At 47.5% G+C, this 22,994-nt stretch overlaps 2 protein-coding genes across 2 annotated transcripts; one reads left to right on the top strand and one right to left on the bottom strand.

Annotated features, from left to right (window-relative positions):
- Nucleotides 1-7,737: 7,737 nt before the first annotated feature.
- On the bottom strand, nt 7,738-9,793 carry MOCS3 (molybdenum cofactor synthesis 3). The gene has a single exon (XM_058850635.1). The coding sequence runs from the start codon at nt 9,741-9,743 to the stop codon at nt 8,151-8,153; it is 1,593 nt and encodes a 530-aa protein (XP_058706618.1). The 5' UTR covers nt 9,744-9,793; the 3' UTR covers nt 7,738-8,150.
- DPM1 (dolichyl-phosphate mannosyltransferase subunit 1, catalytic) lies at nt 9,788-15,467 on the top strand. Its single transcript, XM_058850636.1, has 9 exons — nt 9,788-9,894; nt 10,181-10,280; nt 10,963-10,996; nt 11,412-11,488; nt 11,600-11,625; nt 11,927-12,022; nt 12,543-12,611; nt 12,898-13,012; nt 15,086-15,467. Exons 1-9 carry the CDS (start codon nt 9,791-9,793, stop codon nt 15,188-15,190), a joined length of 726 nt encoding a protein of 241 aa, XP_058706619.1. The 5' UTR covers nt 9,788-9,790; the 3' UTR covers nt 15,191-15,467.
- The last annotated feature ends 7,527 nt before the right edge of the window (nt 15,468-22,994 follow it).

Below are 22,994 nucleotides of genomic sequence, written 5' to 3'. Positions count from 1 at the left end.
CTTATTGGCATATCTGGAGCAGGTTGTGAGCAATGTCAGAATGCATAATGGTTTTAAATGAAGGCCAAGGACACGACATTGTCCTTCAAAAGAAAGTAAAATCAGTTTCTCAGTCTGTGATGTTTGGCCAAACCCACAGCATGCTGATTTTCTGTTGAAATGTCTTTAAAATACAATTTGAAGCTGTTCTGATACGCTTGTTCCTGAAGGAAAATTCCAAAACTTTTTAAAATGCACTTTACAAATAATTAGGGCTGTAACATTCTCCAGCCTGTGATAGGGAAATGTGCCTATGGAACATTACTGCAGAGTGCTAAAATATCCAGTCTAAACTCTTGGCAATTAATTCTGTGCCAAAGCTGCAAATGAACCAGCTTTTCACTCTTGTTCTTCATCTTTAATTAGAGTTGGACAAAAAACAGGAACATCGTGACAAAAAATTCTTCTCCCCATTTTTTTTAAATTTCAAAACTGTTTGATCATCTGGAGCATTGGCTCCAGCACAAGTGCTATGCATCTTCTACCTTTGTGTCAGCGTTCGTTATAAAAAGAACTGGTAATTAGATTAGTCCTGTGAGCAACAGTTGCTTATCTAAGAATGTGTTTGACAGGCTGAGCCATAAATAAGGAGCTGTACGTGAATATAAGGAGAAATCAAGACTTACCAAATAAAACCTAAGCTCATTTCCATGTTCTGCTAGCTAATAAATGCTGTAGGGCCATCCATCTTCTCATTGTCTTTACATTAATGCTCATTTATTTCATGTATCACTTAATTTTTTTATCCCACAACTAGAGCTTGATTCTAAAGCCCTTGTCCAATAAAAATAAAATAAAAATATCACCCTGGAGTTGGGTGTTGGTTGAGCAAAACTGTGAAAGCATCTTGCGAGTTCTGCCAAGGCAGGGGCAGAGGAGCTGTCGGGAGGTCCCCACCGTGTGTGGTGTTGTTTTTGGAACCAGCTCCACAGGTGGAAGCAGCTGCAGGGGGAATACTGCAGCAGTCCTGGTGCTAAATAAATCCAGGCTTCAGAGCTCAGCTTCTGGGGGACCCCACCTGCTGCGTTCCAGCTTCCCTGGGGGTCTCAGGTGATCCTGCTGGTGCCTCTCTCTCTCTCTCTGCAGTCTATTATCTGTATTTTTAGTCAAATCTGTGAGAATTATGGCTTGGCTCAAAAGCTGGCTGTTTGCTGTGATACAGCTGGGGGCTGTCACCCCTTTTTGGCCCTTTCCCAGCGTGTGCAGTCCCCAGGACAGCTGCAGTCCAAGGTCTGGATGCTGTGATGAAGGCAGAGGAGCAGTGTGAGCTGCCCCACAGCGATGCATGGCTGCAGCACCAGGGCTGGCATCGCTCTGATTCCTGCTCTGGGTGCTTTCCCAGCTGGAATCCCACAGCAGGAGCTGCATTCCTTGCACTAATAAAGTGATGGGCTCTCTTTATGTCCCTGTGCTCCTTCAGGAACAGAGGGGTGAGGGTGGCACAGGGAGTGGGGCTGGGGCACAGCTCGGCTCTGAGCAGGGCCAGGCTGTGCCAGAAAGCACCAGCAAAGGAAATTATCCCTCTGCAGGAAAATCCAGGTACAAGACTGTATAGGGACACCTCTTCCTTGCATGTTGTCCCAGGAATCACAATCACAGCTCTTTGGGACAGAGCTTGAAAATATTTTAACAAAGAATCTGTCCTGTTCAGAGGACAACAGGAAGGATCTGTAAACACTGAGGGAAAAAAAGTCCCTGTTGAAAGCAGAATTTCCAGGTAAGGTGATACATTAAATTACTTTCTCCAAAATCCTTCCCAGCCTCCTCCTCCCTCAAAACCAACACAAACCCCTTGGTGGGTGCAAGAGAGAAATGAAGGCAGAGCCACGTGGTTTCTGTAACAGCACTTCAGAGAAGGTGAGCTGAAACCATTCATATTATGCACACATTCACCACAGGTCAAGGTCTTTAAAAATTCTCTCTAGGGAATATTTAGAGCTTGTCTGTGTTTGACCCTTGACAATGTTCCCACTGTAATTCAGATCTCCACAGTCAGAGGCTTCAGGAGTCACTGAGCAGTCAGAGGCTTTAGCAATGTCTAATTAAACAAAAAGCTCATGCAGGGCTGAATCACAGATTCCCACATCGTCAGATGCACGTCTGGGAAGGAAACCTGGTGTGCTCCATACGTTCTTGTGTGGGAAGAGTTTCACTGGGGGTTCAGCCTGATGCAAAAGCAACAACTTTTGCTGCAAAATTTCACATCCCTCTTTTGGGTTTGCAACAGGCTTTAAAGTGGAGTAGATAATTCTAAACCTACATAGAGTGAATTGACTGTTTAATAAGAAATTAAACAGTAAAAGAAGTGTCAAATGTGACTTTGAAGACCATGACATCAATCAATCCCTGCTCACCTCAGTCAGTGCCATCAAGCTCTGCCCTGAGCAGCTGACTCTGGCTGAGGTATCAGACATTTCACCATTCTCACTGTCATTACTCACCATTTACTACAAGGATTTGGTACAATACTGCATGGCCCTTTTTTTCTGTGTTAATAGTTCTGTAGGCTACCTCATGTGAGATTTGGCAGTGGATTTAGTATCTATTTACCCAGAAGATAACAGCAGTACCAAAACAAAGGGAGGAAAAGATCCCAGGTCCAGTGAGCTGGTGGAACTGGAGTATCCCAGACACAGAGAGTGCTGCCTAGAGAATCCCAAAAGATCTGAAGGCATGGAAGTAGAGTCATTCATCTGACAGCAGATGGATGTCACCCCTGTCAACAAAAATGCACCTCAAAAGTTCTGTTGTTATGGCAGAAATTGCAAACCACTGGATTTACCCACTCACTGCTCTGCCACGTCCTCTGTGGCATCTTAACCATCCCTCAGCATCCCTAATGACCTCAGCACTCCTGACAGAAATGGTCAGATCCCAAGCAGGAAGGTGAAGGCCAGGTTAGATTCCAGGTGTGTTCCCTGGATGGAAACAGCTCTGCTCGAATCCTCAGGACAGGATTCCTTGTCTGGCTGTCAGTGACTCTGCAAAACTATACACCACAAATAAAGATACATTTCTACACCACAAATAAATAAAGATACATTTCTACACCACAAATAAAGATACATTTCTACACCACAAATAAATAAAGATACATTTCTACACCACAAATAAATAAAGATACATTTCTACACCACAAATAAAGATACATTTCTACACCACAAATAAAGACACATTTCTACACCACAAATAAAGTCGAGGAGAATTTTGTGCGCTGCCACCCTGAAAATGTTCAGAGTTTGGCCTATTAATTATTAACAATAAAACTAGTCCTCCCTCTCTTTTTGCTCATTGTTTTTCTCTCTCATTTCCCAGTGTCTCACATCCTCTGAAATGCTCCCTAACGAGACGAGGAATGTTATTTGCCACGAGCCTGCCAGGAGCACGGTGAGGAAAGTGCAGGACCAGGATATCAGGGGATCTTCTGCCCTCTTCAGCAGGGCTTTCACTTTTCCTTTGCCTGCAGGAACTACTCCAGAAGCAAATGTCACTTGAACAGAAATAAAGTTCTGCCATAACTGGAACCACAGCAGGCCAATTAGGGTAATTAGAGCATATTTGCAACTCTTTATAAATATTCATCCATTATCCCTGTAGCCCTTGTGACAGGAGCTGGAGCCTTGTGCAGCAGCAGGGCACAGAAACCTGTGTGACTGCATCAGGCTGAGGTCTCAACTCCTCCTTTCTCAGGTCCCCTTGTTAATGACAGCAGCTTTGTAGCCATCCTTAATTATGGTCATAATTTAACACCTACATTCAGCATGGGTCTGGAAAAACTGGGCTGTAAAACACAATAATTAGCCTGCTCCAGGGACTGACCTGGAGTATAAGAATTTCCCAGCCATCATCTGGAGATTGGGATTTTTTAAAAAACTTTATAGTTCATTTGACAGCCCTCAGTCATGCAAGTGAAGTGGTCAGCAAGATAATAATGTTTATCTTTCTGTTAAAAATAACAATGTAATTTAAATGGTGCCTACCAGGGACAAAGCAGGCACCAGCATAAATTTCTAGAGTTAATTCTATAGAGAAATGAAGTTTTGACACAGAATTGCTGAATGATAAATTGAAATGCTGCTCTCATTCTCATTAGTGATGCACCTCATGTCACAAAGCAGCTGAGAGAAATCATCTGTACCTTTCACACTGCTGGCAGCTCCCAGGTCAGCCAAAGAAGAGATGACTCAGTTTCTTTCACTCATAAAGAAAAGCACATTTTGGGAAATCAATAAATATTATCCTCATGCAAACCAAACCAAACCAAGCAGTGCAATTGCAGGTGAATTTAATTTTGGAGAAGAATATTTCTGGGGACAACGTCCATGGCAAAGTTAAGGCTGTACAGCATCACATGGCAGAGTGAGGGGCGGTTTCCAGAAACCCTGAAACTGGTTTGAGAAAACTTTCCTTTGAGAGGGAGCTGGGGAAAGCTGCAGGTGCCTCTTGTCCCTGCTGCCTCCTGGGTCTGCACTGGCAGCAGGAGCTCCAGCACAGAGCTGCAAGCACCTGCACAGCACCCTGAGAATTCCAGAGGGATTTCCCCATGGAAAGGGAGCTCAGGCCTTGGCAGGGGCTGCCCAGGGGGGTTTGCAGTGCCCATCCCTGGAGCTGTCCCAGGAATTCCTGGAGGTGCCACTGAGTGCTCAGGGCTGGGGACAAGGTGGGGATGGGCACAGAGTGGACTGGATGTTCCTGGAGGTCTTTGCCAACCTCAGTGACTCTGGGATTCTGGGATGCTGGGATTCAGGGATTCTGGGATTCCGGGATGCTGGGATTCTGGGGTTCTGGGATTCTGGGATTCTGGGATTCTGGGGTTTGGGGACTCTGGGATTCCGGGATGCTGACATTCTGGGATGCTGGGACTCTGGGATGCTGGGATTCTGGGATTCTGGGATTCAGGGATTCTGGGATTCAGGGATTCTGGGATTCAGGGATTCTGGGATTCTGGGATTCTGGGGTTTTGGGACTCTGGGATTCCGGGATGCTGAGATTCTGGGATGCTGGGACTCTGGGATTCTGGGATTCTGGGATGCTGGGATTCTGGGATGCTGGGATTCTGGGGTTCTGGGATTCTGGGGTTCTGGGATTCTGGGATGCTGGGATTCTGGGATGCTGGGATTCTGGGGTTCTGGGATTCTGGGATGCTGGGACTCTGGGATGCTGGGATTCTGGGATGCTGGGACTCTGGGACTCTGGGATTCTGGGATTCCGGGATGCTGGGATTCTGGGATTCAGGGATTCTGGAATTCAGGGATTCTGGGACTCTGGGATTCTGGGATGCTGGGATGCTGGGATGCTGGGATTCTGGGATTCTGGGATGCTGGGGTTCTGGGATTCTGGGATTCAGGGATTCTGGGATTCAGGGATTCAGGGATTCTGGGATGCTGGGATGCTGTGATGAGATCCAGTTACATTTCTGCACATTCCTGACGAGCAAAGCCAAAGGCCAAGTGCTCCCTGTAAACACAGCTGTGGTTATTTCCTGCACTGTGTATAATTCCATTATAATTCCATTTATCACCAGGAGAGGGACAGTGCCCCAAAGGCGCCTGGCCCAGAGGTGGCTCCAGGGATGGCTGAGAAACGCCACAAATCCGGGCTGGGGAAGGGAAGGGAAGGTGCAGGGATCCTGCATTGCCACCTACGGGCTGCTCCCTGCACATCCCTGTCCTGCAGCACCCACCTGCACCAGCCCGCTGGAAAAGGGGCAAATATTCGGGGAAACTCTTCTTAAAACCCAGAAGAAAATATTCATCTCCATTTTATTTTCTTTCCCTGGTCTTTTTTCCAAAAGATCTGCACAATGATGGATTTGTACAAGGGGTTTCAGGTCTTGCTAAGCTTGAATTGAATCTCTCAAGCTCAGCAGAGCTGTGGTTTATTAACTTGCAGTGCCACCTAGCACACAGCCCTCACATTATTCTTTCTGTAGCTTCACAAAGGACAGCTCAAAGCTTTTGCATTAAAATAAAAGGACAAACTTATGCTTGGAGTATTTTAAGGACCTAATGCAAAGTTTTGTTTTGAACAGTTAAGTTTTTATTAGAAAATGCAACCCTGTGACACTGAGGGTGAAGGACAAGATCTTGTCCTGACCTCTTCTCTGCTGATAACCCAGCCCAGCCACTCAGAGCTCCTTGGCCAGAGCAGCTCCTCCTGATTCACAATGTCAACACACCCCAACATTGCAACAGGGCTTTGGCAGCAATACAAATCGTTAAGTTTTAGTGCTTCTCTTCAAAATTCTAAATAGAATTTCTCCCAGTGAACAGAGAAACCACTACAGGTTTGGAGTTCAAGAATTAAAGCATGTCAAAACAAAAGATAAGCCTGCAAAAATAAGAATGGTTTGGGTTTGATTATGATTTTATGACCCTTGATTGTTCAGCCTATTTCAAAGAGTCCAGCACTGCCAAGGGCTGCACTTACAGAACACATAGGCAAGACAATCTTGGAACAAGGGAAAAGACTTCACACACAATTTCTACACAGTCAGATTTAGAATCAAGGAGTTTTTCCCTTGTCCCCAAATCCTTGGGTTCACCTTGCCTGGAATGACTGAAAAGGATCCCTTTGTCAGGTCAGAGGGATGTGTGACACAGCACCCACTGTGGGTATAACAGAATTACTGCTGCCGTTTACATTTCAGTCTCTTCTTGACATCACAGTGGAGAAATCACAGCAAAGACAGAAAAATTTAATCCCAGGTCAGGCACTTCAAACAAGCCCCCCTGGTTTCTAATTCCCAAGAGAGGAAAGCCCCAGAATCCTGACACTGTGACTGAGCTGTGCCCCCACAACCCAGTGACTCCTGGGCACGCACCACAAACACTGATGTTTACTCTAAGTCCTGGCCTTTCGTGTTCTCATTGTCCTCTGAACTGCAAGATCTGGCTCTGTTTACAAACTCACTACTGTTCCCTGGAGACTGCCATTGCTACAACCATGGCATGTTATAATACAGCTGGGAGTGTGGCTGTTCTCAAACTTATTTTACCAAAATACACCTTTTCAACTACTAATTATAATGGCATTTTTATTTTTTTTCCCTGATACAATGTGAAGATTAGTCATGACAGGTGTTCTTTTCCCACTCAGGAAGTAAAGAAATCCATACCTCAATTAATATAAGGAGATAATTACTACACTGAGGTGATGAGGCCTCAGGCAACTCTGTTGAGAAGCTATTTATTTCTATTTCTTTTCATTCAGTTAAGTACAGCCACTCCTCAGATGTGCAGAGCTCTTTGTGCCAGCACCAATTGGCCAGAGCAAATTCATCTGGGGAGCTGCAAATGCCACAGCAGCAGGGAGCAGCTCAGGAAACAGGTCTTTGTGCTTTCAGGAGGGAGAATAAATATCTGGTTTTCCCTCTCTCACCTCCTCATTATCTCTCAGTCTCTGAAATCTTCTAAGCACTCATAAAAGCATTTTCTGTCTGCTTTACAGATTTTCCAGGGTCAGACTTCTGTCTTATTAACAGTTGAGCTCATTTTCTCTATTCAAGCTGGGGAATCCACTGTTCTGCCATCCAACAAACGAGGATGGCTGGCTCTGGAGGTTCGTAGCACCCTGGTGCTGTTCTTGTCCATAAATACACACAGCTTCTACAGAGAAATGAAAGGTGTTGACCACCATGGTCTCATGAGTGCTGTCCTGGCAATTCCCTGTGACAGATTAATAGTGCTACAGACCAGCTAGAGATTAACAGTAATTCTTTTTTTATTCATTTCATGCACTGTTTCAATTTGTTAAGCAGTTTGGAGACCGAGTAAAATCGTGATTCCTGTGTTTTGTTGTTTTCCAGGTTACAATTGCTAATTAGGATATTCTCGATCATCACATGCACAAGTAGTTATGCCAAGTTTTTACTATTAAATCATAACCAAGGAACATATTTCTTTCCACTTGAATGGATAGATTTACATTTTTATAAAAATAATCAGCTACAAAAATACACATTTTTCTTGGGGAAAAAAAAAAAAGGCAACATAAAAAAGCAGTATGGTATTTGTGTTTGGTTTTTCCACGTCATACAGCCATCACACAGAGGAGATGGAACCCTCCAGAACTTACTCTGAAAACGTGTGGTTTTTTCACCATTTAAAATTCTAGTACTGAGGAAAGGTCGAGTCAATTTTAGTGGCCCAAGCCATGAGCCCCCCTTTAATATCCTTAACCAACACAGAACCGAATTCTTTGGCAGGTAACTCCTGCAGAATTTTTACAGCCTTCTGGGAATCGTTTCCTAACTTGCAAACAACATATACAGGGAGAGAGGTCTGGTCATCAGTTCTCTGCTTCTCTTCGCTAATTCTTTTTTGCAAACGCCGCAGAGATTCCTCATCTTTCTCCTGCAGTTTCCTGAGCGGGATGTGCAGAGCGTGTTCCAGGCGGCAGATCTCCACCTCCACCTGCGGCCGCACATCCAGCAGCAGATGCGGGAGCCGCGCATCCAGCAGCTCCTTGTAGCGCTGCACGGAGATCCTGTCCCCGCTGGGCAGCAGCCGCAAGCTCCGGCACTTGTCGGTGGCGAAGGAGCCGCAGAACGCCTCGTAGTCCTGCAGGCAGGTGATGCTGGGGCTGTCCCCGCACGCCGCACAGTCCGCTCTCCTCGGCCGCAGCTTGATGTTGCGGAACCTCCCCTCCAGGGCGTCGAACATCAGCATGCAGCGGCTGAAGGAGGAGCCCATTCCCGAGGCGATCTTCAGCACCTCCAGCGCCTGCATGCAGCCGATGATGCCGGTGACGACGCCCAGCACTCCGCCATCGGCGCAGTTGGTGACGGCGTCTGGCGGGGGCGGCTCGGGGAACAGGCAGCGGTAGCAGGGCCCTCCGCCGTGGTTGTACACCACGAGCTGCCCCTCGAGGCGCAGGGCGCTGCCGGACACCAGCGGCTTGCCGGCCAGCACGCAGGCATCGCTCACCAGGTAGCGGGTGGGGACGTTGTCGGAGCAGTCGGCCACGATGTCGTACTGGCGCACGAGGCTGAGCGCGGAGCGCGGCCGCAGCGTTCCCCGGTACGGCACGTACTGCACGGCCGAGTTCAGCCGCCGCAGCGCCGCGGCCGCCGAGCGCGCCTTGGGCCGGCCGCGCCGCGCCTCGCCGTGCAGCACCTGCCGCTGCAGGTTACTCGTCTCCACCACGTCGTGATCCACCAGCCCCAGGCGGCCCACGCCGGCCGCCGCCAGGTACTGAGCGAGCGGGCAGCCCAGCCCGCCGCAGCCCACCACGAGCACGGAGCTCCGCGCCAGGCGCAGCTGTCCCCGCACGCCCAGCTCGGGCAGCACCAGCTGCCGGCTGTAGCGCAGGATCTCGGCCGCGCTCAGCGCCGAGCGCGCCGGCAGCGGCGGCAGCTCCGCGGGGAAGCCCAGGGCTCCCTCCCCATCCTTGGCGTCATCATCCTCATCCTCCTCGTCGGCATCCCCCGAGTCCCCCCGCTCCGGCTCGGCCGCCGGGGGATGCCGCGGCCCGCGGGCTCCGTCCTCATCCTCGGCATCCCCCGCGTCCCCCCGCGCCGGCTCGGCCGCCGGGAGCTGCCGCGGCCCGCGGGCTCCCTCCTCCTGCTCCCGCTCTCCGTCCTCCTCCTGCTCGGCCGCGTCCCCCCGCGCCAGCTCGGCCGCCAGCCGCTCCCGCAGCCCGCGCAGCTCCCGCTCCCGCCGGCGGATCTCGGCCCGGAGCCGCGCTGCCGCCGCGCCCGCCATGGCCGCGCCCGCCCCGGCCCCGCCGCTTCCGCCGCGTCACTGCCGCCATGGCGCGGGGCCCCGAGCGCGTCTCCGTGCTGCTGCCCACCTACAACGAGCGCGACAACCTGCCCCTCGTCGTGTGGCTGCTGCAGCGCACCTTCACCGACAGGTACGGCACACGGCGCGCCGCGGGCAGGGCCGGCTGTGGCCGCAGGGCTGCGGGATGCCCGCCTCCCCAGACACACGGCGGTGACGCCGTCCGTGTCCCCAAGCCGCCGTGAGTCACGGAAACGCTGGAAAATCCCTCCCGGCCCATCAGATCCCAGCCGGGCCCCATCCCCGCCCTGTCCCCAGCACCGAGTGCCCCTCCAGCCCTTCCTGGGACACCTCCGGGGATGCTCCGAACCTCCCTGGGCAGCCCCCGCCCGTCCATCGCGAAATCATTCTCGTTTCAGTGGCATCGATTTTGAAATTATCATCGTAGATGATGGAAGCCCGGATGGCACACAGGAAGTTGCTCGGCAACTGGAAAAAATATATGGATCAGATAAAATAGTGAGTTGTGTATTCGGTAAAATTTTTTCCTATTTTTTTTTTGTATTGGAAAGTACTATAAGTTCTTGAGGACTGGGGTGGATTCCCTGGATTCTGTACTTTCTTTACATCCTTAAACAAGCTGTTGTACACCAGACAAGTGTAAGATCATGATAGGTCACAATGTGCATTCTGACCAAAAATGCAAAATGATGAATTGTTTGCCAAATGCTGTCAATCCTTGGTGCATTGCTGTGTGCTCCTGAGCAATGACTGGTGAGTGTTCCTCTACTTGCTGCAGGCCCGAGGGAAAGATGGGGTTTGGATAAGATTTAATTTAATTTTAATTGACTGCAGGAGTAAGGAAATCGGAAAGATGAGAGCTGGGCTGGGCTTATGATTTATTTTTAATCTGTCTCATTGCATTCCTCAAGAACGGGAGATTTTTTTTTTATTTATTTTTTTAATGTATGTAATGTATTACTGCATAACTCTCAGTTATATACCAGATGCTGTCATCTACTTAGTGGCAGTCAGATACTTTTCCAGTCTGTTACTGCATAAATGCCAAGTTTTTAAAAGTATTTCTGGATTAAGTTGCATTTATGAAGATTGTTTTAAGAAAAAAAATATATAGGAAGTTTTAGAGTTTTCTTTAAAACTGTATGTCAAATAATTTATGTGTTTTCTATATCTCCTGTAGCTTCTGAGACCCAGAGCAAGGAAGTTGGGACTGGGTAAGTCCTTATTAACTCTGATTAGTAAAAACTAATAAAAGAATCTGCTGGATACTTTGACTGATAAAGTGTATAAAAGTCCAGAAAAAAATCACAGCAAAGCCCAAAAGCAGAAACACATTTTCATCAAGTTGCTGTGAACAAACAAGCCTTTAAAATGCACATAAATCTCCCAGTGTGTTTCTAAAACGTCCCCCAGGAGCTGAGGGCAGATCCTCCGTCCTGCCCTGCACGCTGGGCACACAATGGGCAGGGAACCATTGCTGCTGGTTTGGAGCCCATCCTGTTTCCTGTGGCTCTGAGTGTGCCTGCTGCTTTGGAAATGACATTTCAACTAGTGACCCATCCTCAAGTGAAGTTTCTCTGTGCATTTCCATGTTAAAAGAGTGAGGGCAATTATTTCTGTTTCCATCAGGCACTGCTTACATCCATGGAATGAAGTATGCCACTGGGAATTTCATCGTTATTATGGATGCTGACCTCTCCCACCACGTAAGGCTGTGTTTTGTGTACTCTGGGTACACTCTGTTACAGCTCAGTTTGCAGTGGCTGCTCTTGTTTTACCCCCACCCTTTTTTCTCATCTGTCTTCTTTTCATTTCAGCCAAAATTTATTCCAGAGTTTATCAGGTAGGTGCTGGTTATAGTATGAAAGTTGATCTTTATAAATTATTTATGAGGCAGCCTATGAAATTCTGTGCCATAATGAGTAAAAGATAATTATAAGATTCCCTGAAGTAGCTCTTTATAAGACAATTAACAGGTGTTTGAATAATGTTCATAGCTGCCCTAACTATTGCTTTCCTCTCTTCTTATTTGTTCAGAAGTTTGTAAAGTACAGATTTTGTACTGAAAGAATCATTGTTCTTACTTTGAAATTTGTACTGTGAAACATTCCTCCTGTTTTTCTGATAAAACCAATTGTTCACAGAAAGCAGAAAGAAGGCAATTTTGATATTGTATCTGGAACAAGATATAAAGGAAATGGAGGAGTGTATGGCTGGGATTTGAAAAGAAAGTTAATCAGGTCAGTACTTTTCAGCTCTTTACACAGAAATTTGTTACTTGTGAATAATAATTCCAAGTAGTCCATCCCTGTAAGCTGAACTCTTTAGTCCCCAGAGCTGCTGTACCTGCTGGGCATTGCAGACTCACCCTGAAGAGCAGAAGCACCCACCACTGGTGGGTTCTTTGGTTCAAATCCCCCAAGAAGGATTGGAATGGCATGGGTGGGCTTGGGAAATGGGCTGGAACAGTGGCCTCAGTTCCATCATCCATCATCCAGTTCCTCATCCAGGGAACAAGCTGAGACTCAGAGCTGGCAGGTGTGAGGGACAGCTCAGCCTCACAGCTGGAATGCTCCTGTCCCTCCCAGAGAACAGGCAGAAGTTTTATTTATCCTGCAAAGAAGCTGGAGCACAAGCTGTGTTACAGTCTGAACTGCAGGTGGTATCACAGGGACTGGATTTGGATTGTTCCTGCTTTTTAATGGCTGGAGTAAGTGCCCATCTTTTCGTACTAAACAACTCTGATGTTCTCTTTCACAGTCGTGGAGCCAATTTTCTGACTCAGGTCTTGCTGAGACCGGGGGCATCAGATCTGACAGGGAGTTTCAGGTAGGAATCTGGTTTGCAATTCCTAATGTTTATTGGAAATTAAGAAACTGCTGGACAAGGAAGTGGAGTAAGAACAGACCTTTACTGTGGACTGTGAAATCTGTTTGGAAAGGGTGGAAGAAACACTGGATTAGATTGCAAGAGCTGCTGCTCCCATGACCTCGGTAGAGAGTTTTATAAATAGTAATGAGCTGGGTGATTGCAGTTCAGATTCCTACACAGTGTCTGGATTTCTAAATTCCAGAAACTGGGCTTCAGATTCTATTTCCTTTGGAATTGTTTACAGGTTGTACAGAAAAGAAGTCTTAGAGAAGCTGATGGAGAAGTGTGTTTCCAAAGGATACGTCTTCCAGATGGAGATGATTGTCCGGGCTAGGCAGTTGGGATTCACCATTGGAGAGGTATGGGCAAGCTGGGAGAGGCACCCTGTGCCTCCCTGGCAAGGGACACACAGGTTGCTGACTTCTGGGTACCTCCAAGAAGCAGCCAGGATTTTCAAATTAATACAAAGAAATTACATGTGTAGATTTCTATTTTCCCAGCTTTGTCAGGTGAATGCCAAACCTGAAGTTGCAGTTGTTTATTCCCCTGGCTTCTCAGATCCTTCCCCTCTTCCTCTTGCCATTCCTTCAGCAGCACACAATTTTACAAGGTTCTTCAAAGGAGGGAAAGAAGTCAAAATACACCACAAAGCTGCTCCGAGCCTTTTCTTCCCTGCTTCCTATTGTACTGACATCTCTACTCAAGTCTTTACAAACCATTTCATTTTCTCCAGCAGCCTGATTCTATTTCAGATTCGTTCTCTGTCAATTATTGCCTTGTTATTTTCCAACTTTTCAGCTCTCACAACTTTCTGCTTCTAAACCCTTTGAATGTGCTGTCTACAGTCAATGAAAAAACTCCATGCAATTGTTAGATTCTCTATCTCCAGCAGTCTGCTGCCTTTTTTATTTCATTGAATTGCTCTTGCTGGTCTCTTTAAAGATGATTCACTGGGAATCTCTCTGCAGGAGAATCTCAGAGCCAGTTCTTCATCCTCGTTTCCAGGACTATGAATTGTCAGAGAATTCTGGTGCTTGTACTTCTCTCTCTAAACTTCATGTGTGGCATTTCTCCATCGACACAGAGTAGAGCATTTCCTCACAACAAAGCAGCTCTTTCCTTCCACCTTTTTTACGTGTGGAGCAGCATCCCAGGGAAAAATATTTCTTTAGCAAAGTTGAGTATTGAGATTGAACTCTGCCAGTTTAAAAGAATAAATGGCTGTTGAGAGCTGACACAGGCTGTACCTGAAGAGTTGCACGCACATCTCTCCTGTTTTGCTGGCCTTCACCAGGTGTGCAGTGTCCTCCAGCACTTGGGAAATGTTGCCTGTGAGACCAATGATAGAACCTCTTGTGCAAGGAAGGCAGAAGTCCAGAATCAATTCAGTGCTTAATTGCAGTGCTGGAGCCCCCAGCTGGAGCCCCCCATTAGATGAGATAATAACTATTCTTCATCCTGGTCAGGAAATGCCACTTGTGCCATCCTGCCCTGGCTCCATACTCGGTGATTCCTGCCTCTTTCCAGGATTGTCACTGGGATCATCGAGGTGACACTGCTAAGACAGCAGAGTCACTGCTGAGTCTCTCTGCCTGCCTTTCTGGGCATCTTCTTCCCATCTTCTTGTCCTGGCCTGACCTGCTGGAATTGTGAGACCCTCTGGCACATGGGGGCTGGGGATTTGGTGTGTTCCTCTCACCAGGTGATTCCTGCTTGACACTGCCAGCAAAACACCAAGCCAATTTTTTTAGTGCCTTTTGCAATTGCAGTTCTTTCTTTTAGTTCCTGAAGTATTTCAGTTTTGCAGACAGACATGATGGAAATGGTTGAATATTCCAACACAGGGTTGACAGAATGTCCTGTCACGTGTCCCTTGTGTGTGCCCAGAGGAGTGAAAGCAGAACGTTCCCAACATCTCAGGAGTTCATTTGGACAGTGTCACTTTGTGAAGGAGACCACAATTTATGTGTTAAATGCCCGTAAATCCTGCAGATGATCTATAAAATGGCCAAAAACTGATAAAAACAGGTCTTGTACAATAGGCACTGCCATGTTCTGAAGTCACCTCCCAGGCAGGGTGAGGTTGAGCTGTTCTGTGCTTCCTGAGGCACTGACTCAAAGGCTCCGAGTTTGGCTGACAAGGAAATGCTGGAGGCTTTGTGAGCTGTTAGTTTGCTCTGCCTGGGTGGATCATGCAGCCATGAGTAATATCTTTGGATCAGCTTTAAAGGTGATAAACCAAGTGATTCCGTGCTCCCCAGCTATGGGGCACCATTCAGGGCCCTGGTGGGAGCTGACACAAAGGAGCCAGCCTGGTGCTTGCCTCCTCCCCATGCCTGAACAAGCTCCAGCTCAAAGGCTGTTCTTTTGTTTACAGAATTTCTCATGGTTTCGGTTTTGAACCTCAAAAATGATTTTGCTTGTTTCAACAGGTTCCCATCTCGTTTGTGGACCGTGTCTATGGAGAATCCAAACTGGGAGGCAATGAAATTGTCTCCTTCCTAAAGGGGCTCTTGACCTTGTTTGCTACAACCTGAGAGTTCATCCTAAAGTAATTTTTCTAGACAAACATTTTCTGACACCTGTGTAGATTTAAACATACAATAGCAGAAGCTGGGTAATTTGTGTGGTGGCCAGAAGACCTGCTATGACCTAATAATTAAACAACTGTCAACAATAAATCAAACATCCTGCAGCCCAGAATGTTCCTTCCTACAGAAATGGACTCTATGTTCAACCAAAAATTAATAAAGGCTAATGCTTTTCTATTTTTGTAAAAATAATTAAGTCAATAAAGAACACAAAGCCAAATGATCTTTTGCATTTGGAAATGAATTATTATTCAGCAGAAGCTAAGGGTCATTTTGAAATAAAGATGAGCAAGGACCAAAAAAACCCTGGAATGTGTCCTGTCTTTGTGCTGTGGTTTGTAGATATTAATTTAAACAGATACTAATTAGTGCCCTTTCTTTCCCTCAGCACATGCACACATTGTCATGAAGCAGCTCCAAAGAACTGCTCATGGCTGGGGCAGTTTAAGAGGAAATCAGAATGCAGTGGTTTGTGCCTAGACTGGAAAGAAGGAATATTCTTTGGATGGGGAAGGGAACCGTATGTGTGGAATAATTTTGTATTCTGTGCATTTGTCCAGAAGCAGATGAGTCCTTCCCTTCTTTAGAAACTAAACATATTTAGAGTCTGTGAAACCTCACCAGGTTTTGGGGAACAGAAGACCTCAGGGTGGATATTGCAGATTTTTTCCTTCTGTCAAGTACCAGTTTGCAAGGTCAAGTCTGTATTTGCTCCAGATCCTGAGGAAGGAGGTTCAAACTGAGCAATTCAGGTTTTTGTTTCATGGCCTGATAGAGCCAGAACTCAGGAATTATGAAGCTCTTGCAATCAAATATGCATTTGGGAGGAAGATGAGATTTTCTGATAATGGCTTTATATATCTATGTTAAAAATATGTCCTTTTATTTATTATTTTTTTTATGGATACCCGTGGAGATTGTGGACACCTGGATCAGAAAATTAATGGTGTAACAGGAAAAGCAACAAGTGTCTTAAAAATGTTGCCCATTTGGCTCATATTTGCATTCCTTTAGCACACTAGATGCAGTGGGAAATGTTAGGATAAAAAATTAGAAAGTCTGTAGATAAATGATAAATTTATATTTCAGAGCCATCACATTGATAAAAATAATTCAACAATTATTTTGGATAAATAAATATTTTCTAGCAGACTGCTTTAGAGCTAGCCCTCTGTTCTCTGGTGGGGTTGTACAGATTCTGATAGTTTCTCCTTTGCTGACTGTCCAAATCAGATAGATAAAGATAGAATTTGCTTTAAAATAATAAAAGGTGTAGCTGCAGGTTTTGAATCCACATGTAACTGGATCACAGTGACTGAACTGTACATTTTGTGACATTTGCCTGTACTTTTTCAGAAAATTACGTATAATTTCATTTGTTGCAGACTAATCAGAGCAATAATATACACAGAGATACATCTCTGGATTTAAGGGCCAGTGAAATCTGCAGTAGATAGGCTTTATCTATTTATGTCTCATTTGGGGGTTTCATAGCAAAAAGCATTATTTTAAGTTAAAAATACTTACAAAGTTTTTAATGACCAAATAATCAGGGTTTAGATGTTTATTTACATAATGCTGATCATTTGCTGGAGTGCAAATTAAGCCTCATGAAGTTCATCTTTTCCCCATTTTTATGCAGAGATATATAACTGTAGTCCAGTGTATGAATTATTTATCATCTGACCACTGTGAATTAGGGTTCAGCTTTTAGAAATCCATGGCTACTTTTTTAATTATGAAAATTACCTGGTAAAATTCCTTCATTTATTGATGAGATCATGTTTGGAGGAAGGTGCTTTCACATATCAATTAGGGTCGCAATAGAGGAGTATTTTGTGTGCTGCAGTGTGAGTTTGCAGTGTGACAGGGCAACAGCCAGGTTTTAGGTAAATAGGTGAAATTTCTCCCTATGTTTAAAGGTGATGGGTTTATCAGGGAAAAGAAGTGCTGTAAAGGAACAAACCCCAGAGCTCCATGGCATCAGGACATGAGCAGACACCACAATAGTGCTTGAAAGAAGGAAAACTGATCTCAATCTGCACCCCCTGCTTGCAGGAGGCCCCTCTGAAAGGAACTAATCCGTGGATCCCACAGACAGGGGAAGCATTAGGAACACCCAGGCTTTCCTGCCTTGGTGGGATACACAAACACACCTTTCACACACCATGGAAACTGTTTGGCTTTTCCTAGCAAAAGAGGCTTGTGATCTTGCTGTTCTCAAAATGTTAGCAACAGACTATAGTGGAACAGCACTTCCATCATCTTTGGAGATCAGGTGCTTGGAACTCCATATAATGTCTTAAATATTCATGAACTAGGGATTTATATAGTGGCATTTTAATTCTCAGTTCCTTAATACCATTGCAATACTCTCCTTGCCTTGTTTTGGCCACCACAAAACACTGACTTGACATTTACTGAGAATTTTTCATTTTATGTCCTTGGCTTTACAGTTCCACATAAATCAGCTTTTCTTAATTACATCCATATTCATTTCCTATGGAGGCACAAATACTCTGCTAATGCACTTTCTCTATTATACTTTCTGAGGAATCTGTGTCTGCAAGCACTCAATCATCTGGCAGGAGCAGGAGCTTTAATTGCTTCCTGGCTGCCATCAGTTCAGAGCAGGGCTGGAGCTGCTCGGGCACGTTTTGTGCAGGGGGGAGAAGGAAACTCAGGTTTGGCACCAGTGACTTCCCTGGCCCTGAGCAGATTTAGGGTGTCAGGCACAAGGTCCAGCAGTTCAGTGCTTCTGACCCAGAGGATGCTGAAGCTGGGACAACCACTCACACCCCCAGGATCGGCCTATTTGTGTTCTGGAATGTGAATCCAGAGTCAGCCCCAGATCCCTAGCTGCTCTCTTTGGTGAGGATTTGTCTGCTCTGAGGTTCAGGGAAGTCAGCTTAACTTTTGCTTTGGGTTTTTGACAAAATCTGAGACTTTAACCTCGGCCTGCAATAAAGATGAACCTCGCTGCCAGTATAAACACTATAATCAAACAGATTTTCCAGTGGACTGTGTAGAAATCCAACTGCAAGGCTCCACAACCTTCTGCATATCAACAGTAAAAAATAATGATGACTCATCAATAATATTTATTTGAAGGTCTATCAGGATCCCAAGTACATGCCTGGACTGAAATCTTGGCAGAAATGAATTCAGTGACAGATTGCCTGCTGAGTTCAGTGCAGGGATGACTTCAGCGACAGATTTCAGTGGCTGGCATTCCAGAGCTGAGGCAAAAGCTAATAGCAGGATCAGCAGGAACAGGGGGTGTGCAGGGACAGGACTGCTTCTCAAACTCTTCCTTGCTTTAGACCATATTTATTAGCTCCCCTGTGCCATGCTGCAGGAGGAATGGGCAAAGAAAGTAACTAGTGCCAAGCACAGAAACTTTGAGCATCATTTCCTCCTCTGTTCCTGCCACATTTTACCTTCTCTCTCCAGGCATTGTGGCAATTAAAAACTTTCTTACAGACTGGTTGCTACTGTTCAGGGGGAAGTACATTGGAATTGGAGAAAGAAAACCAAATTGCACCTTTTAATCCAAAACTAGATGTGAAAACTCAGCCACTGAGAGGGATTTCACAAAGCAGAGAGTGTAACATGGAAAGTTATCCCTGCAAGGTGGGGCACTGACTGTTCAACAGAAACTGGCACCAGGGCTGGCAGGTGATGAAGAGCCTGATCAGCACAGGAGCTGGGTGGCTTAGTGAGTCTTAAAGATCATCGTGAGACCAGTGGGCTTAATGCTCATTAATTTACTTGTATTTATTATATAAATTACTAAGTTGTGTGTAAAACCATCAATAGTTGTCTTAATTATTTTGTATTTGAATAAAACCCAAGCATGACACTGTTCCTGAACTAGTGCTAGGATTAATCTGGGCACAGTTTTGACCTCAAGCAGCAGCACAAGCATGTGCAATTAAACCTATTCAGCTTGGGAGTGCTAATCGTCTCCCCTCTGGTGTGAAGTGTTTAGTCTCTTACAATGCAGTGATTTTACTGATTTTTCCAGTGGCTGTGTTGTGAGATACAATACCCACTTCTGCAATAGAGAAAGTACATTAAGACTATTAGCATCAACTTCTGTTTCATTTTGTTCACTCTGTACACACAGGAGAAAAATAATGTCAAGGCTCCTTTTTTCCTTCTTCCTCACTGCTTGAATTTTAGCTTTACCATCAATTTTTTTCACACAAACTTTGTAAACTCTCATCTTTCTTCCCCAGCTCTCTGTTGACAGCTGTCACACTGTGCAAACCACCAAGACAACCCTCCTGAGCTGAATGAGAACAAGATCTTGTCCATCATTCAGGACTGATTTCACACCCACTCTCATCCTTCCCCCCATTTTCTCAGCCCTGTCATTGCAGATTTTACCCCGAGGCAGGCAGTGGCTCCCTTCTGCTCCAGCTTCTGCTGCCACATCTCCCTTCCCTCCTGTTCTTTCCCCTACCCTAAAAACCTCTGCCTGCACCACCCCTCTCATGCACTGAGTGTTTCTGCCTCCTGACACTCTTCTTTCTATCCCCTCTCGTGCCAAATTCCATTTTCTAAACTCTTCACAAATGGTTTTCCATACTGTAATCATGGACTGAGTATCAACATCATGGCTGGGAATGTTCCCAGCTGGAAACTCCTTGATATTGCTGCTCTTGGGGAACTCTCTGTCTGCCTCTATCTCCATCCCAACCTCACCTTATCTTGTCTTCTGATAAGAATACGGAGCAAGATACAAATTTACTCATTTTCTCATTTTACTCATTGCTCCCAGAATTCAGGACAGGGAATGATGCCCAACAGCCTCTTCAGTTCTCCTGTATGGATTCCAAGTCTCTGTGTTTGAGCTGTTGTGTCCTTTGCACAGATCTCCATGCTGTGTTCATTCCCTTCAATATCTATCAAATATCATTTCTATCTCCAGCTGCATTGTCATGTCCCACCACACTCATTTCCTCCAACCTTCAGTCTCTCCTGCTTACTCAAATCCAGCCCTTAGTGTAGGTCTGTGGGCTGCTCTTCTGGAGCTGCTGTATTTTTTGGTATTAAGTGAAGAGTAGTCAGTGGTATGGCACAAATAAAATAGTGTTGAAATAGGAAAGTGCTCAGGTTTGGGGCTGTGTATTTTAGGCAGGAGCAAACTGGCTCAAGCAGCCATGAAGTTAATTGAGAGTTTCTGGATATGGTCCTGGCTTAGCGACATTTCAAACGTTTCCCAACATACTTCAGTAATTGTGCCATCAGAGAAAAAATACCTACTCTTGGATGGCAAAATGTTGTTATAGGAAAAGCAAACCAGCTCTCTTTGCTTTCATTCCTTGAGACAGATTCCACATGCGTCTCTGAGAACTCTCAAAGAACCTCAGTTCTAGGGGCTCTTTAACACCAAAACACCAGCTTTGGTTTCAAAGTTCCATGTATTTCCTGTTTTTTTAATTTACGTTTCCATGTAGGAAAAAAGGACTCTGACTTCCTGACTCTTATGACCACTGATGTGAAATGCCATGGAAGCACCCAGTGAAACCTAGGTGGGACTTACAGTGACGAGCAAGGGATTTCTATGTCCCACCGATCCAGAAAGTCTCAAAGCAGCCTCAGAGACACAACAAAATGTCACTAAACTCTTCAGAAATGCTATTTCAGTGAATTGTGATAAACAGCATGTACAGATTGTCAGGACACCAGTCACTTGAAAATGCAAGAGATCCTTAAGTTACATGAAGTCTAAAGGATTGATGATAACTTTTCTCTGCTTCTATACTTCAGGCAAGGAATCAAATGGACTTTCCTTTCTAGCATTGTGAGGCTGAATTCCAGTGTGTCACTGAGCCAGAAGGGGTATAAATGCTGAGGATGGAGGGAATTACACTTTACTTCATCCCCTAAGTGCTTGTGTCCTTCTGAAGTAACAAAAGCCATCCATCCTTTTCACTCCTAGAGGGCTTTCTCACTGTGCTATAGAATTTGTCCGTTTGTTGAAGACATCTTCAGCAGTGATCCACACAGGAAGAATCATATGTGGGGTCTTGTCCTGAGCCAGTGTTCTGCTGCAAAATGGAACGTCCAGTGTCTCTGCATGGGTGGGTGGGTGTGAACACACCTGCACAGCGCTCACCAGAAAGACCACAGCCCCACCTTTGGGTGCTGGCTTGTTTTTAGGGTATTCACCCAAAATGCGAAGGCACATGGAGGGATTCTTGGGACTATCCTGTGCAGTGCCAGGGGTTGGACTCCATGGTCCTGGTGGACACCTTCCAGCTCAGCATACTCTGCGGCTCTGTGACAAATTCAGATTTCAGAGCGCGGCAGTGTGTGAATCACACAGCTCCTGTGTCGCCTCATGGAATTCCCTGATCAATGCCACTGTCCCAGTCCATGGCAGCTCTGGCAGTGGCTGTCCCAGGGAGGCTCCCACATGGCCCTTGCCTCACACGACGCCTCCTTCCCTCCCTGGGCTTGGGCCCTGCCAGCCCTGTCCAGGCTGTGATGGGCACAGCCCTGGAGCCAGTCGGGACTCAATGGCTCCGCTGGTGCTGCCTCCCTGCTCCAGCAGGGCCAGGGGCAGCCCAGAGCACGTGGCACCGGACTGTGTCCAGAGTGTTCCGGAACGAGACTCCACTCCCTCTCCGGTCTCGGCTCAGGGCTGGGCACTGCTCAGGGAAGTTCTGTCTCCTGTGCAGAGGGAATTGCTGGGCTCAGTGCCTGCCTGCTCCTCCTGTGCCGCTGCTGGGCCTGGAGCAGAACCAGGGCACTGCTCTGCCCCTCCTGCACCCAGGGACACCCAGGGACAGCGAGAGACAGCGAGGGACAGAGGGACAGCCAGGGACAGCCAGGGACAGCGAGAGACAGCGAGGGACAGAGGGACAGCCAGGGACAGCGAGAGACAGCGAGGGACAGAGGGACAGCCAGGGACAGCCAGGGACAGCGAGAGACAGCGAGGGACAGAGGGACAGCCAGGGACAGCGAGGGACAGCCAGGGCTGAGGGCCCCTCTCAGCTGGGGCTCCTCTCCAGGCTGAGCAGCCCCAGCTCCCCTCAGCCTTTCCTGGGCACGGAGATGCTCCAGGCCCTTCAGCACCCTCACAACCTGCGACGGAAGGGCACGGCAGGCCCGGGCCGCCTCGAGGCCGGGTCGAAGGCCCGTCGGGCCGGGGTGGCAAGGCGGGCCGAGCCAGGCAGGAGGGCCAGGCCAGGCAGGGCCGAGCAGGGCAGGGCGGCCCCGGGGCCCGCGGGGCCGGGCCGGGCGCGGCCCTGAGGCGCCGCCGCCGCCGCACGAGGCCCGCGCGCGCTCCCGGGGCCGCCCCGCGGTCACGTGCGCGCCCCCCGCGGTCACGTGTCCCGCCGCGCTCGCGCCCCCGCCCCGGCGGCGGCGGCGGCCCCTCAGGACGGGATGTAGTCCCGGCCGGGGGCGCGGCGGAGGGATCCCCGCGCCGGACCCAGCCGCAGGGCGCGGCGCCTCCTAGCGGGACCGGGGTAGATCCCGCCGCCGCCGCCATGGCCGTGGCCGCCCCGGTGCGCCCCGCGGGGGCCCCCCCGCGGCGGGGCCGTGTCACCGCCCGGTGCCGCGGGCGCGGCGGGGCCGGTCCCACCGGGACCCCCGGGGCTCCCCCGCCCCCCCGGGGCGCGGCCCCCTCCCCTCCCGCCGGACAATGAGTCCCGTATGCTAATGAAGGTCTGGCGTCACTTCCGCTCTTTCTCGGCCGCCATCTTGGCCCGGGCAGGCTCTGGGCAGCGGGACC

Source organism: Poecile atricapillus, chromosome 15, assembly GCF_030490865.1.
Source record: "Poecile atricapillus isolate bPoeAtr1 chromosome 15, bPoeAtr1.hap1, whole genome shotgun sequence".
NCBI lineage: Eukaryota > Metazoa > Chordata > Aves > Passeriformes > Paridae > Poecile > Poecile atricapillus.
The sequence above is the reverse complement of the archived record's forward strand: the minus strand, read 5'-3'. Positions and strand labels throughout refer to the sequence as shown.

Excerpts from the sequence above, each read along its gene's own strand:
- MOCS3 (XM_058850635.1), bottom strand. The coding sequence starts at position 9,743 with ATGGCGGGCGCGGCGGCAGCGCGGCTCCGGGCCGAGATCCGCCGGCGG.
- DPM1 (XM_058850636.1), top strand. The coding sequence starts at position 9,791 with ATGGCGCGGGGCCCCGAGCGCGTCTCCGTGCTGCTGCCCACCTACAAC. Across the intron at positions 11,489-11,599 it reads ATGCTGACCTCTCCCACCAC|CCAAAATTTATTCCAGAGTT; the intron begins GTAAGGCTGTGT and ends TTTTCATTTCAG. Across the intron at positions 13,013-15,085 it reads TGGGATTCACCATTGGAGAG|GTTCCCATCTCGTTTGTGGA; the intron begins GTATGGGCAAGC and ends TTGTTTCAACAG.